A 14,492-nucleotide genomic window follows, 5' to 3' on the forward strand; every position below is an offset into this window, starting at 1 on the left:
GGAAATTTATTTAAAAAGTTGAAAAAATGGCGAAAAGAAGAAATAATGAAAATTTTCTACTGAAAAATAATTTACGCCGATTTATTCAAATTATACAAGTTACATTCACAAAAATGCATCGGGAACAATCTCGATACCACTATCGATCACAGACAGCCACCAGCCCGCTTTCTGCTTCTGCCTCTTCGAGAACGTCGTCGTCTTTTGCCGCGCCTCCTTCCCCTACCCTTCCTTCCTCGTCTACCTTTACGTTTCTGCATGCTGCACGCCTGTTTATAAAACTGTTGACGATCCTTATTGCTCATTTTGCACCTAAAATTTCAATTAATCAATACATTTTATTTGGTACTACGTCTTCGTCAATTCTTACCAACACTTGGCTCCTTCAATTGCGATCTTGTACTGTGGCCATTTGCAGTGCTTCTTTCTGAATACTCTCAGATAATTCAAGAACGGATTTTTCGTTTTGGGGCCGGGTCTGGCGCATCGTTTCCTCGATCGCCTGGATCTTCTCCCGCGCCTGGATCTGTGGCGTCTCTTAGAGCCGCATCGTCTTTTAAATGAACAAGGATGCAAATTAAAATAAATGTACTGATATCGATTTACATTACCTTCGTCCCCTGCTTCGTCGTCTCGAACGAGAACGTCGTCTTTTGCCACCTTTTCCTCCACAATATGAAACGAGACGTCGGCAGCCGGATCTCGATCGGGATCGGGCCATGATTTTCTGGGTTTACGAAAATTTTGAATGAAAAACGCACAATTTACATATCGAAAATGTGTTCCTGTCTAAAAATTGCTATTTGACTAGCATGAACCATTTTAAATAAATCGCTCTATGGATACGGTTTATTTTTTGTTCGTGCATAGCAATCTCGCTGTTTTTTGTTTTCTTTCATGAGGTGTACGGGGTTTGATTTGTCTGACGCTGTCTTGTCATTGAAGTTGACATATGGGATTTGAAGTAACTCTGAATTTTTTTTATCGTAAAACAGTTTGAAAGCTGAACGAATATTATTATATTTCTATATCAACATTTACATATAAAGTCAAAAATGACCGATGCTAAATATCATAAGGTAATAATATAAAAATGCAGTAAAATAAAAAATATATTTTTTTTATAGCAAATTACTTGAAATGAGCATGTGAACATGATACATGATATTTACATGAAACATGATATGATATAGATAGATAATAGATGAAACAGTAATTCATCGAAACTGAACACTAAAATATATTACAAATGTTCTACAGTAACCAGGGTGTTAATGAAGTACAAATACTCTAGAGGTAATGAAGTGCTGTTTTGAGATCAATCAGTTAACTATTATATTCAGTATTTGTGCCTAAAGAGTGTGGCAAATAATATAAAAGTGAGTACTATAATAATACATGAAGAATGTGCTTGTACAATAAATGTGTTACGAACTGCTAAAACTGAATAAAACTATTTCTGCAAATATCTACCGACGTCATTTGAACAAATTGAAAGACGTATTGTTAAAAAAAACAGTAATAGCGAATAACACACGCAAAGTCATCATCTTGCATGACAACACTTAAGGATACACTATTAGAGCTCGAATGGGAAGGACCCAGTGTATTACCAGGCATGGCGCTTGCTGATTTTCAATTGTTCATATCAATGCAGCATAGCTACGCTTGTACACAAGCGTTCTTTCCTAAAATCCTAAAGAAGTGCGGAAATGGGTCGATTGCTCTACTAATCCATCACCGCTACTAATCCATCACCACTATTTCGATACTGTATTACCAAAAAAATTGAAAAAGTTCTAGAAATGTATGGGGAATATTTTAATTAATATAGATTTTACTAATTTTTCTCAATAAATAATTCCAGAGAAACATTTTTGAAGTGTGAAGAGAGTATGAAGTCAAAGGGAGTTAAATGTGAAGAAGCTGCGATTTTAGATATGGTTTTTGTAACTGCATTATGTTGATATAAAATAATTTTTATCCCCTGTAGATCAGATCTTTTTTCACTAATTTTTTGACCCATTTGATTCAAATGGCTACAATAACAATCTGAATTTATTGATGTACTAGTATGAAGGTAATTCGCTAACAAAATTGTTTTTGTATTCTAAACAAGACATGTCAATTTTTAAAGAGCAATTAGCCTAATAGACAAAATACTTGTTAAACACACGTCTTACCCTCTTATTTAAGCGCTCGGGATCATGATGGTAAACCCAAAGCTCTTCCACAGAAACTAAACGATGCACAAAATCTTTTAAATAATATTTAAAGTGGCATTCGAATGTATTTTTGCTAACGAAGTCCAAAATTTCACTTAGAATGCTTTGCGTTGCTTTAATTTTCCTTGTACTAAATTTTGATATTACCTACTGGAAATAAATAGAAAAGAGTATATGTACGATCACAATGAGTGGCTTAATATATATAATTTTATTTTTATAGTTACATCAAAATGTATTGATCACAAAAAAAAATTAAAAGCTCTTCAACTGAATGATAAATATTTTTATTAACTATGAAACTAAAAGAAACCAATATATATCGATACGTTAGTCAATCCGTTTTAAAATAAAATTCTGCCAAAACATATTGTTATAAATATTTATTCAATATAGATTTTTATAACTTATGCTAAAGACAGTTATATTCGTTTCAGGCTTTTAGTAGGTGCACCGAAAGCTCAGAACCTTCAACCAAATACCAATCAATCTGGAGCACTATTCAAATGTCCCATAACAAGATCGGACAACGATTGCACGCAGGTCGAGACCGACGGTCACAGGGGTAAGTTAGCTGGTTTAATCACCAACTAAGTGTCTTAGTTGGACTCAAAAAATAGGGTTTAATTTTTTTTAGAAATGGAATATGAATGATGCAAAGGCAGATCAGTGTTGTACAAACACTTGCCATAGACTAGATTTAGTTGTTAGTCACCCATAGATAAATGTTCTAGTTTTAGCTGTTCTATTTTTAATATAGAGTTTGAAACATATATTTTTTTCGTTCCACGATCATTTATTTTGAAATTTTACGCAATTAGATCAGGTCATCGGCGCACATTCGTTTGGAAATATAATGGTTATTTCTAGATTAATTTTTCGCCTACTATCATTAAAATGTTACCAACTAAACTCGAAATTTTTGTAATTATATCTTTTGAGATTAAATATATTTCAGTGTCTTAATTGATTGATTAAGCTAATGTATTGCTTCATTATTAACGATACTATGTACATTATAGTTTTCATGTTGCTTTCTGTCTAATTTTATGGTTCTTGGTCCCAATGTTATAAAGAACATTCAAACTTTTTAATACGTGCTATATGTTTTTCAAAAGCGTTAGATGAAATCATTCTGATCACTAATTATAAAAAGATTCTGATCATATCATTTTAAAAGGACATTTATTGAGAAAAATATTTAAACAGTATATATCAATCAAAATATATTCCATCATTTTCTCATATTTGACGAAAGAAGTCATTGGTTCGTCAGCTATCCATCATCGATCCATTTTCGCACCATAAAATTTCGAAACTGTATGCCAATGAAACCAGACAAATGTAGGTTACATTTGGTAAGTACGCTGAGCGCTGGAGAATTTCCTGTTCAAGCTGCAGCAATGCAGCTTTCACTGCTTTTTTCACAGTGTTGCTATCGAGGAAGATGGCTTTACGTCGGTTACTCGCTATTACTGGTCTTTTTTGCAACGACACTTTCAATTTACTCAACTGACGTCGATAAACATCTTCAATAAAAGTTTTATTAAGCTATAAATTTTTGAGCTTGGAATTATGGTAATAACTCTACTTTTCCTCATCAATCACAATACGACAAAAAAAACCTCTTCTTGTTGCCTGGAAAATTGTAAAACCTCAATATTGAAAATATTCGGGACTATCTGCCCCATCATCTAGAATGAATTAATTTGTCAACTGCTGATCCGTCTGGATATTCTTTGAAATTTTGAGCTGGGTCTTCGCTCAAAATGTATTGCAATACATTATCTTCGACTTTTTTTCAGCCAGACAATTGGGATCTCATGTAGCAGCATCACCGTCACCAAATGTCTAAGAGTGTTTAATGAGATTCGACTTCACCTCTAACAACAAAAATAATAAATATCAAGATGAGTTTTAAGCGTTACCTGTTTCGCGTTTGTATACACTGAATTTAACAGTTAGGTTGTTTAACATTTGATTACATTGATACTTCGCATTTTATATCAATATATATTGCTGATCAAAACACAGGATATATTCAATTTTATTCTAAGTAATTCACTTAGAAAACAATACATTTATACCTACTTCTTATCCAGTTTTCGAAACAGTGGTTGATATTGATTTCTGACTATGTTGTCTCCTCAATTATTCAATCGAACGATAATGAAATGAAGTTAAATGAATGTAGAGAAATATAAATCATCGATCAAAGCAAACGACGCATACCCGTTTGATAGTTTGGTCTTGGGAAAGGAATTTTTTTCACATATACCACGATTCTTACGCCTTACTATTTTTTGGTCATAACATTCACGCCTAATTTTTTAGAAATATATATATATATATATATATATATATATATATATATATATATATATATATATAATAAATAAAATTCGTTTTTGATGAATTGGCATAGTGTATGTTATCTATTTGACATCCAGCAATATAAGTTACTATCAAAACTAACGTTGGGTACTCTCGACTGAAAATAGTCGAAATAGTCGGTTGTCGCAAAACAGTCGATAGTCAAAAAACTAGCGACTGAAAACAGTAATTACTATTTTCAGTGAAATGCACGGTTCAACTGTTTTTTTTGCATTCAAGATGTCAGACGAAGATGTACGAATTATTTCCAGTATTAATTGTAAGATAAAAAAGACGAAGATAATTGCTTGCAGCAGTTTATTTTAAATGTGCCTATTCAACCATAGTATAAGCGAGACGAAGATGTATATATTCCTTCAAGTACTAGTTTTAAAAAAACAAAGGAAAAAAAACTTACTAAATACTATTACCGTGCAATGAATAGTTTCATTTTAAATGAAGTAGAATTACTTTTATATTTTAATGTTCTGTGGATCTATAAAAAGGAATGGAATAAAAACGAGACGACAATAAAATACTACGCCATCCATGCCTATACAAATTTCTGTTGGCTATGACTGCACATGCGCGCTTGTTCTAATCTAACCTGACAGTTTTCACAACTCGCGTCCTTTTCTGCCACGCATTTAGTACCACAATCTTAGTTGTGGTTAGATATCATTTTTAGGTTAATTTTGTATTTACATTTTGTTGAGGTAATATAATTATTTCATAGGCAAAATTAGCAGCAGATAATGCGAAAATAAGTGTATAAGGTATGAATTATTAGTAAAATATTATCATTTTATAACACTATAATTTTGTAGATTGTTATGGAACAGAGAATATTTATGGTCATTCTTAGGTTAATTTAGGTATCTTCTGGAGGTGTAACAACAGATAGAATTTTGTCAGACGTAAGACAAATAGATACCCCACAAATGCAGAGGATAAATATCATTAATAAAGATGATCTATCCTATTTAATAAAAAAATACAAGATCAATTCAGTTAGAAGTCGTAATGAAATGATCACTGTTGATTTAAAAATAAAAGAATGGAATGCAAATAGGAAAAATTTTGCATTCTTTTTTTTATAAACCAGAAAGTAGTATTAATATACATTTGTCTTATAATTGTGCTTTATGTGAGTATGGTTTTTGTTATAGGTGAAATGCATAGTATTCTAAAAAAGAAGATTTTACTGTGGGTTTTATGAATAGAATAATGGAAAAAAAAAATGAAATGAATAGGTATGTCTGTAGCTGTACAGAGTATACGATAAAGAATACTCTGTGCAAGCATGTGTATTTGATACGTATGTATGAGGAGAAAATGGGCACTAATTCTTTTGCAGATAATGTAGCAAGTACTCTAGGAGAGCAGTCAGTGATTAAATCGCAGGACAAATAAGAAACTAGAAGAATCACACCGCCAGTCGGCCGCCGATAAAAAAATTACAGATTTATTTATTTCGATTTCAATTACAAATGTCATGTCAAAATATGACCTGTAGTGTTTACCATAGAGTAAATATAGAGGTTTAACTTAAATAGGCAAAATCGAGGAAATGTTTTGCGTGGTCCATTCAATGGCGGTTCTGAGACCACTTTTTTGATTGGTTCATTTGAATTGGCCTACGAAGGCATTTGATTGGTTCATTTCTATTACGCCATTGTTTGTTTCGGTTTGTTTACGACCACATTTTTGTGTGTCCAATATAAAATACGATTAGCATTCTTGTGTCTTAAATATAATCACTATTATTCGATTTTAATGTATCTTCATTCTCAAAAGTCTTGTGTATCCAGTGTTTGTGCGGAAATAAAAACCGGACGTAGTTTTCCTTGGAAGAAACATCCCAAGTTAGCAAGATTAAGGATTTGTGTGACTTAGCATTGTTTTTACCTGGTACGTATACAATTATTTATATAAAGCATTTGTGTTCATATATATTATTATTTACAGCAATTTAACAGTAGAAATTATGAACATATTACCCATACTCTAAATCCAAAATGTGTCCAAATGAAGCAATGGTAAAATTACATGGAAGGTAAATGTAATTATACTACATGAAAAGTTTTTGTTACCCTTTAAAAAGTTGTTTGTAAAGTTCCATCAATTTAAAACTTAATTATTTTGAAGGGGTTCATTTACTTAAAACAAATGTATATTGGTCAAGATACTTATAATTAATATTTTGGCTTAAGGCTCCTTAACCGAGATAACTTTTTCAACAAGGTGAGCTTGATTTTATAAACAAGACATTATCATGCTTGTTTTATTATATTGTTAATAGATGCCTAAGCTGTCTTTTTAACTCCTCGATTTTACCATAAAAAGAGCACAGCAGTAATTTTGAAATATATCATGTTTTAATTTTTTGTTGCTGTTCTTTAAAGTATTACTTTTTGGTATGTTTTCTCCATTCTGACGTCATATGATTTAACTGTTTTAATTATCCAATCCATAATTTTCGCAAATTATGAAAATGAAATTATTAGTATTAAGTTAACACTATATATTACTCTATGGTGTTTACAAACCATTGAAATCTTTCTTTTCCGATTTAGCGTTAATTTGGAAAACATCGAAATATTGTGTACCTATTTCACAAAATACAGAGAATTCTCAATATTTTGTGGTCTATTTTGTGTGTTCATTCAGGTTTAATATAATTATTATTGTGATATTATTACTAATATTTTAATATTTTTTAAACTTTTTTTCAGCAGTTCCTGTAAAAAATGGTTGATTGAAATATGAAAACTAAACAGAAGTGTTCTGTTCCAGAATGTGAAGGTTCTAACAGAATGCATCGTTTTCCCAAAACTGTTGCTTTAAGCCAGAAATGGCTTGAAAAAGTAAACAAGGAGAAACTGAAGGGGCTCTTTCAGCAGTAGAGACAATTTGTAATGATTAAGCCATTTCAGCTGGATTTTTTGTAAATATTAGAAGCTACGGAATTAGAGAAGTTTCCCCGACACCTGACTATTTCGTCTCGGCATTCAAAAGCCTCATAATCAATATTTTTTCTCTCAAAGATCACCAGGAGCCAACTGTGAAGAGGATGTGTCAGAAGGAGGTTTGGATAACTTACTACATTTTTTTACAAGCCACGTGGTAACTGGCAACCAATCTACAACAGCCTTCACATTATCATCTGGTTCATTACCAGAAAACTATTAAAATTAATTAAATGTGAAGATTGTAGGTCAAAAATTCTGTATCGGGAAAGCGATACCGATACAGAATTTACTAAAGCTCGCCAGTATGACAAATGTTGTCTTACGGTACCAGGAACTTATTTCAGTGCATATGTTTTTGAAGCCATCTCTAGAATTTTTTATGTATTGCCCAAAGTATGTGCCAAAGAAAATTTAAAGGAAATTCTTGACAAAATGTTATGCCAGCAAATGTCACTTTTTTTTAAACTATTATTTGTTTTCAACATCCAGAGGAGGGAAACATAATTAGAAAAGTAATAATTAGGTGTTGCTTGTTCTGGTGGATGAAAAAAGTAAACAGAATAGCAAAGGGAAAATTTGAAAAATGTTGCATGACTACATATCATATCGATGAGGTCCAATTGAGCACCTATCAAAAATACATAAAAGAGAAAAGAAGGTTTCGTAATCAAAATTATGACTTGTAACTACTATTCTGGACTTGGGCAAATTTTTTCAGTATATATTTTTTTATGTTATAATATATAGAACAATAATTAACGTACACTTAAAATAAGTTATCAATTGTTATATTGCATGTTGTTCTATGTATTTTCACAATGTATTTTAAAGCAATGTTAACCAGTATTTAAATAAAATATTTTATTAAAATTGTATTTTTTAATTTCCCCCTGTAATATAAATAAATTGTACTCTTATTTTTAAAATAATTAGTGCAATGTATTATATCACTGTTTTTCCTACTTTTAGTAATAAATATCAGTCAGGAATATTAATATATACTTAGGAATGGTGGATTAGGCCTACAGGGGACACCACCACAAAATAAAAAAATAACACGCCTGGAATTCTACCTGATAGGTAGTGTGGAGAAGAGTTCAGTCTAAATATAATAAAGTATAGAAACAAATAACCTGCTGTCTTTTTGTTATGGTTCCTTTAATATATATATTCTTCCTTTTGTAATATTTTATCATTATTTATCTGTTCCGAGGAGTTATATAAACCAAAAGAAATAATAAATCACAAAGCTTCAAATACTATGTTATCAATTTATTCCAACCACTTTCTATTAAATACACTTTATATGTATACTATGCTGAAAATTCATGATACTTCGTTAGATTTTAGCTTCGTTATAGCTTTTTTATTCTTTTGAAATATCTGTAAAATCAGAAAGATATAAATATAATATCAAATATAAATATAATATCAAATAGACAGAAAACGTATACAAACATTACCATATTTCATTCTTACTTTTACTATAATCTTCAAATAAGTTCTGTTTCCATATTATTTAAGATATCCTTTGATCCAAAACAATCTACAAAATTAGTGTTATAAAATGATAATATTTAATTAATGATTCATACCTTATACACTTATTTTCGCATTATCTGCTGCTAATTTTGGAAATAATTATATTACCTCAACAAAATGTAAATACAAAATTAACCTAAAAATGATAGCTAACCACAACTAAGACTGTGGTACGAAATGCGTGGTAGAAAAGGACGCGAGTTGTGAAAACTGTCAGATTAGATTGTTCTAATCGCTGTTCGCTTGTGCAGTCCTAGCCAAAAGAAACTTGTATAGGTATGGATGGCGAGGTCTTTTACTGTCGTCTATAAAAACGCCACAACGGTTTTATCGTATTTTAATAATATGTTAATTGCTATTTTTAAATAACATTCTATAACAAATATAGATAATACAATAGAACTTAAATAAAGCCTAAAAACAAAAGTTATAAAATAACCAAAAATACTAAATAAAAATTAAATATATAACTAATCATAGAAAAAAAACTAATCCATCACAAAACTAAAAATGAACGCGCAATAAGTACTAGAGCCGTTTTAAATAATATAAATGTTTCATTAATTATTGTACAGAAATATTTTTTAATCACTATTCAAAAATATACATGTTCAGATTTTCTCCCGTGATGCGATTTTTTCGATTGTTAATAATTTGGGCAGATTTTGAAAAAAACTCGTTCCGAGGGGATAGATGTTGTTCTGCATATAGCAGAATATTTTTAATTTAACTGATATAATTCAAGTAATATCATGTCATGAGCTTGCCAAAAATCTAATGGGTTTTCTAAACGCCCAATAGGTGGCTTTTCCATATACCAGACACTGATTTTTTAAATCGAGGATTGTAGATAGCAGAAGTTGAGGATTCTCTTTCAAAATATTCTCAAACCATAGGACGTTTCGCTGCATCATTGTTTAAATACATCATTCTACGGAAAAGTTAAGTGAAATAATAAAAAGATATTGTAAAAAAGATTTCTCTGTCTTACCTGCTGATAAAATAAATCTTAACCAAAAAGTATCGCGACCATCATTATTTTCTTGAATTCTTTAATAGCCAAGAAAATGGATTGTTGAGTATTAAAGAAGAGTTTTCAAAATGTTTTTATTAGAAATATTTAGTATAAATATTGAATGTAGTTTAGCACCTCTTTACGGTTAATATTTTTTTTAGAAAATTTAACTGCTACTGTAAGAACTTCTTCAATTCGTTTCGAATCGATGCAATTTCTGGAATCTTTCGATTCTAAATTTAAAGTTTTGACAGTCAAAATACTTGAACAAAAATCGAGAGAGTTAGATCGAAACGGAAAAGTCAATAAAAAAAATTGCCATAAAAATATTCAAAAGTATATTACTATTTATCATTCACAGCTTTATTCTTTTTGTCCTTTTACATTAATAATCTTGAAAAATAGCGTTCCAATATGCTGCTATATGAATATACAATATATTGTTATTTACAAGCAAATTACCAAAATATCATAAAACTATATATATTACTTATGTAATATAAGCATGTAATATGTAATATAAGCCTAAATTCGGCACATTTTTGTCAAGGTCGTGGTTGGACAACAGAGCCAGAATGTTAAAAATCAGCGAATGAAACTAATGGAACCGAAAATAGTAACTAAAAGCACACGACTGAAACAGTCGATAGTAAATAGTAATAAAACCAGTCGGGCCGAAAATACCGACTAAAACAGTAACTAGTAAAAAGTAGCCAATTACTAAACAGTCGTTGACTATCGACGGTCGACAGTTCCCAACGCTAATCAAAACATGGAGTAATGACGCTAAGTTAAACACCTTTTTTTTAATATTTGGTATATTCACATTCACATTGTTTTAGTTGTTGTAGTAACTGTGAATATTGAAACCAGACAATTGAAATTGAACTTGGTTTAAAGTTATATAAAACTAACCAAGAAATAACCAAAAGTATATTTCCAAAAACACCCTGGCTTGATGGCCTTCCATTTATCATCTGCACCCTACTGAATACGCTTACGGTTTAGAATACGACTCTGTACAAAATAGGAACAGTTTTATTTATTTTTGTTTATTTTTTAATGAGCCCCCGTATATTATCGACGGGTTTATTAACAGAATATTTTTGTTTTTGGGATACGTATTGCAGAGCCCAGCGGAAGGTATATATGTAAGTGGTGGTCTCGAACCAAATTAAGCGGTACCCACTAGGGTACCCTATCGGTAATAGCATGTGTACAATCGCTACTTATTTTTTGTATTTTGATTAGATGCATGCGTGATCTTTTCGCATGGCAACGGCGCACATCACCTATCTTTTAAACAATGCCTGTTTTCTTTTCTCTTTGATTTAATAACAGATAATAACTAGAAGTAATGTGGTGATAGACTTGTAATAGGATGTGATAACCCAGAAAAATCTACATGTCGTGGTTAGATTTGGTTTTGGTCGATATCCCTATAAAATCATTGATAACGCGTTCATTAGAATGACAGGACTATACAGAAGTTTTTGTTATGTATCGTATTTTGGTTTAGAACATTCATAACCAATCACATTAAGGATAATTTATAAAAAATAATTTTAAAATGAATATAATATATAATAATAATATTTATTTAAAAGTATATCCATTGGTAAATTGTAATAGAATGTTGTTAACACAGTAATCCCTCGTTATCCACGGGAGTTACGTTCCGATAAGAAAGCAGCGGTTGATGAAACCGCTGCTGACAAGGGATCCATACATGTAGGGATTAAAAGGAGAAAAGCATGTAAATTTGTTAGATTTATAGTTGAATTTATTTGTCTATTCATTGATGAAGAAAAAAATCAAATTTATTATTTCTTATATTTTAGTTGCTGATAAAAACATAAAATATTTTAGTTGCTAATAAAAACAAATGAAATGATTGTTGGCTGTTTCATTATTTTCTTAATGTCTTTCTGCTCTTCTTTATATGGTTATAGTAAATCTTCTAGACCATTATTAAACTTCATATTTCGTTCCACTGAAGAACCCAGGTCCAAAACCAAATCCTGCAGTTGATGAGCAGATGAGAAAATCTTATTTACTTTGTGTAAAGTTAAAGATGTATTTGATTTTCCAGCTAATTCTTAAGAAGTATCATCTTCATCATTTAATCATTATTTATATTAATTGTTGTTGGCAACTAAAACTTCTTCACCATCTGTTGACTGAAATTCTTCAAAACCTTCTCCATGTATTTGATGCATAACTTGTAAGATTTTAGTGACTTCGGCTTCTTTGTCCGGCAATGCTGAAATATCGATAACAACTTCCACTTATAGTTGACGGTCTTAAATCACTGCATCTTTAATAATGGTTATGCAATGAACAATATTAAACTATTTCCAACTTTCGATAACAGTTAACAAAAGATCTGCTTCCACGCATTGTAAGATGGGACTGAAATTATACCTTAGGTAACATCTTTTAAATATTAAACCCTATTCTAATGGTTACAGAAGCGAAATTGTGTTGGGAGGTGAAAATTGTATTTTCATTATTATATTCACTCTGATGTTAAATTTAAGGTAATTTAATATCCGAGTGCATTGTCAATAAGCAGAAAGGCACTTAAATGGTAGTGACTTTGAGACCAAATACTGTTTAACACTAAGCACAAAACATTTAGTAAACCAGTCTGTAAATAGCCATCAAATAGTCAAAAAATAGTCATCGTAACCCAAGTATTAGGATTTACTCTTCAAAATACAGGCAAACAGTCCTTATTTCTATTTTTCAAGGGCCGTGGATTTAATGATTTGTAAACAAGCAGTGGCTTCACCATAAAATCACCTCAGGCGTTACAGCAAAACAAGAGAGTTAATTGGCCCTTAGCTGCCTTAAACCTGAAAAGCGAAACTGTGGTTGGTGAGACCGCGTGTAACGAGGGATCTGTTAACGAAAATTATCAAATTTTCATAAATTAATGTAATAATGGCGAATTCGCTGGGTAACAGTTTGTGTATATATTATAAATGGTTATAAATCATTATACTCAAGTTATCTTCAATTTGACTAGTATTTTATGACTAAACTTTAAGTCCTGTCATTGGTTTTATATAGGGATATACTAAACAATTACAAAAGCAACTTCTAAATTTCATCTTGTTGTCGTCTAATTTGTGTGCATTAACCAATCAATAAATCGATTCCAATTTATTTTTGCTAATACTAAAATAACATCGATGTTCTATTACTGATTGACTATCTAGTCGTCATCGTATCATTGATGACTCGAAAACGGTCTAAGATCAATTGTATTTTGTGGTGTTACAATAATCATTTAACAAAACAAAATTAAAAAATTAATTGTAGAAAAAGCACATATACAAGATTTCTTAATTTTTATTTTGAAAAACATAATAATCTTCTTGTACATGTGTTAGTTCTAAACTGAGCTCGATAATTTTTTGTAAATGAATATTAATAGTTGATTAAAATTTTAAATATCGTTTTAATTCAAAACATTTACCAATACTTCACTTTAAATAAATTGATTTATTCATATATCATATATTTATCTTCATGTTCATACATTTATAGCAATATTTTAGTTAAAATTTAAAAAAATATGACAGTTCAAAATTGTTAAAAAAAATGAAAAGGCTATTTTTCTATATATTAAGTCTAGTAAAAAGATATCTATTATTTTTAAAGCTTTAGGTTTTGATAACTTGCATCTTGCACTGTAAAAATTGCCTAAAAATCTTATTTGCCAATTTTGCGAATGGTTGACTGGGTTTTTTGAGCTTATGTGAAAATCTGAATTTCAATTAAGATTCACCGATTGTCAAAAATGTGGATAAAATAATTGATATGCCTGAGCCTGACCGTCATATAAGCATTATTCCTATTACCTCGGCAAGACTGAAGGTTTGCTGGCGTTTTGGCAACGAATAAACTGTGGACTGCTTCCCCACAGCCAAATTCGAACTTGTACCTTCAACATTTGGAACTATCTGAAAGGAACAATCTCCTAGAAGCAACCAACATTGGGCACTATGATAGAGATTGTATTTCGTTAAAATAACCTTAAGCCACACACATTGACAGCAACCTGCCAGAAACTCCGGGAACCAAGAGATTACCACATGTCCATTGTGAATTACTCTACTGAAAAAAATTCACCTCAAATAAGGCTTGTAAAAATTGTCACAGTTTTTCAACAGCAGGGATATGAGGCAGGCGTGACAGAATTACCGTCAAAATGACAATAAGTTATCGAACAAAACGGCGCACATTTGATCTAAATCAGATCATTTTAAATTTATTAAATAAACTTCAGTTTCATACAAAACTTACAGCTATAAAACATCATAAACATTATGCCTATATGAAGCAGCTGTTTTTTTT

At 30.7% G+C, this 14,492-nt stretch overlaps 2 protein-coding genes and 2 long non-coding RNA genes across 5 annotated transcripts in view; 2 read left to right on the top strand and 2 right to left on the bottom strand.

Annotated features, from left to right (window-relative positions):
- Positions 1 to 14,492, top strand: part of LOC143198092 (integrin alpha-PS1) — a 174,664-nt gene that overhangs the window by 141,671 nt on the left and 18,501 nt on the right. Inside the window, exons 2-3 of one of the 2 annotated variants that reach the window (XM_076407080.1) lie at positions 2,663 to 2,790; positions 11,258 to 11,278. In XM_076407080.1, the coding sequence (XP_076263195.1) occupies positions 2,663 to 2,790; positions 11,258 to 11,278 (149 nt within the window). The remainder of the gene's footprint in view (positions 1 to 2,662; positions 2,791 to 11,257; positions 11,279 to 14,492) is intronic. The other variant, XM_076407092.1, reaches the window with a different exon arrangement.
- LOC143193946 (uncharacterized) lies at positions 66 to 839 on the bottom strand. Its single transcript, XM_076400403.1, has 3 exons — positions 612 to 839; positions 371 to 553; positions 66 to 312 (listed from the first exon to the last, which is right to left on the bottom strand). Exons 1-3 carry the CDS (start codon positions 719 to 721, stop codon positions 147 to 149), a joined length of 459 nt encoding a protein of 152 aa, XP_076256518.1. The 5' UTR covers positions 722 to 839; the 3' UTR covers positions 66 to 146.
- Positions 6,379 to 7,471, top strand: LOC143198117 (uncharacterized). The gene is made up of 3 exons (XR_013006157.1): positions 6,379 to 6,509; positions 6,567 to 6,654; positions 7,334 to 7,471. It is a non-coding gene; the product is annotated as an uncharacterized LOC143198117 (long non-coding RNA).
- Positions 8,824 to 9,291, bottom strand: LOC143198123 (uncharacterized). The gene is made up of 3 exons (XR_013006163.1): positions 9,166 to 9,291; positions 9,034 to 9,116; positions 8,824 to 8,953 (listed from the first exon to the last, which is right to left on the bottom strand). It is a non-coding gene; the product is annotated as an uncharacterized LOC143198123 (long non-coding RNA).

Source organism: Rhynchophorus ferrugineus, unplaced genomic scaffold (assembly GCF_030347505.1).
Source record: "Rhynchophorus ferrugineus isolate W39M unplaced genomic scaffold, kcgeb_rfMv2 rfM1, whole genome shotgun sequence".
Taxonomy (NCBI): domain Eukaryota; kingdom Metazoa; phylum Arthropoda; class Insecta; order Coleoptera; family Curculionidae; genus Rhynchophorus; species Rhynchophorus ferrugineus.

What these genes read in the sequence shown, in the direction of transcription:
- LOC143193946 (XM_076400403.1), bottom strand. Translation starts at nt 721, where the DNA reads ATGGCCCGATCCCGATCGAGATCCGGCTGCCGACGTCTCGTTTCATAT. An exon ending in CGACGAAGCAGGGGACGAAG is followed by an intron (nt 554 to 611) that starts GTAATGTAAATC and finishes TTCATTTAAAAG; the next exon opens with ACGATGCGGCTCTAAGAGAC. An exon ending in ATTGAAGGAGCCAAGTGTTG is followed by an intron (nt 313 to 370) that starts GTAAGAATTGAC and finishes TTGAAATTTTAG; the next exon opens with GTGCAAAATGAGCAATAAGG.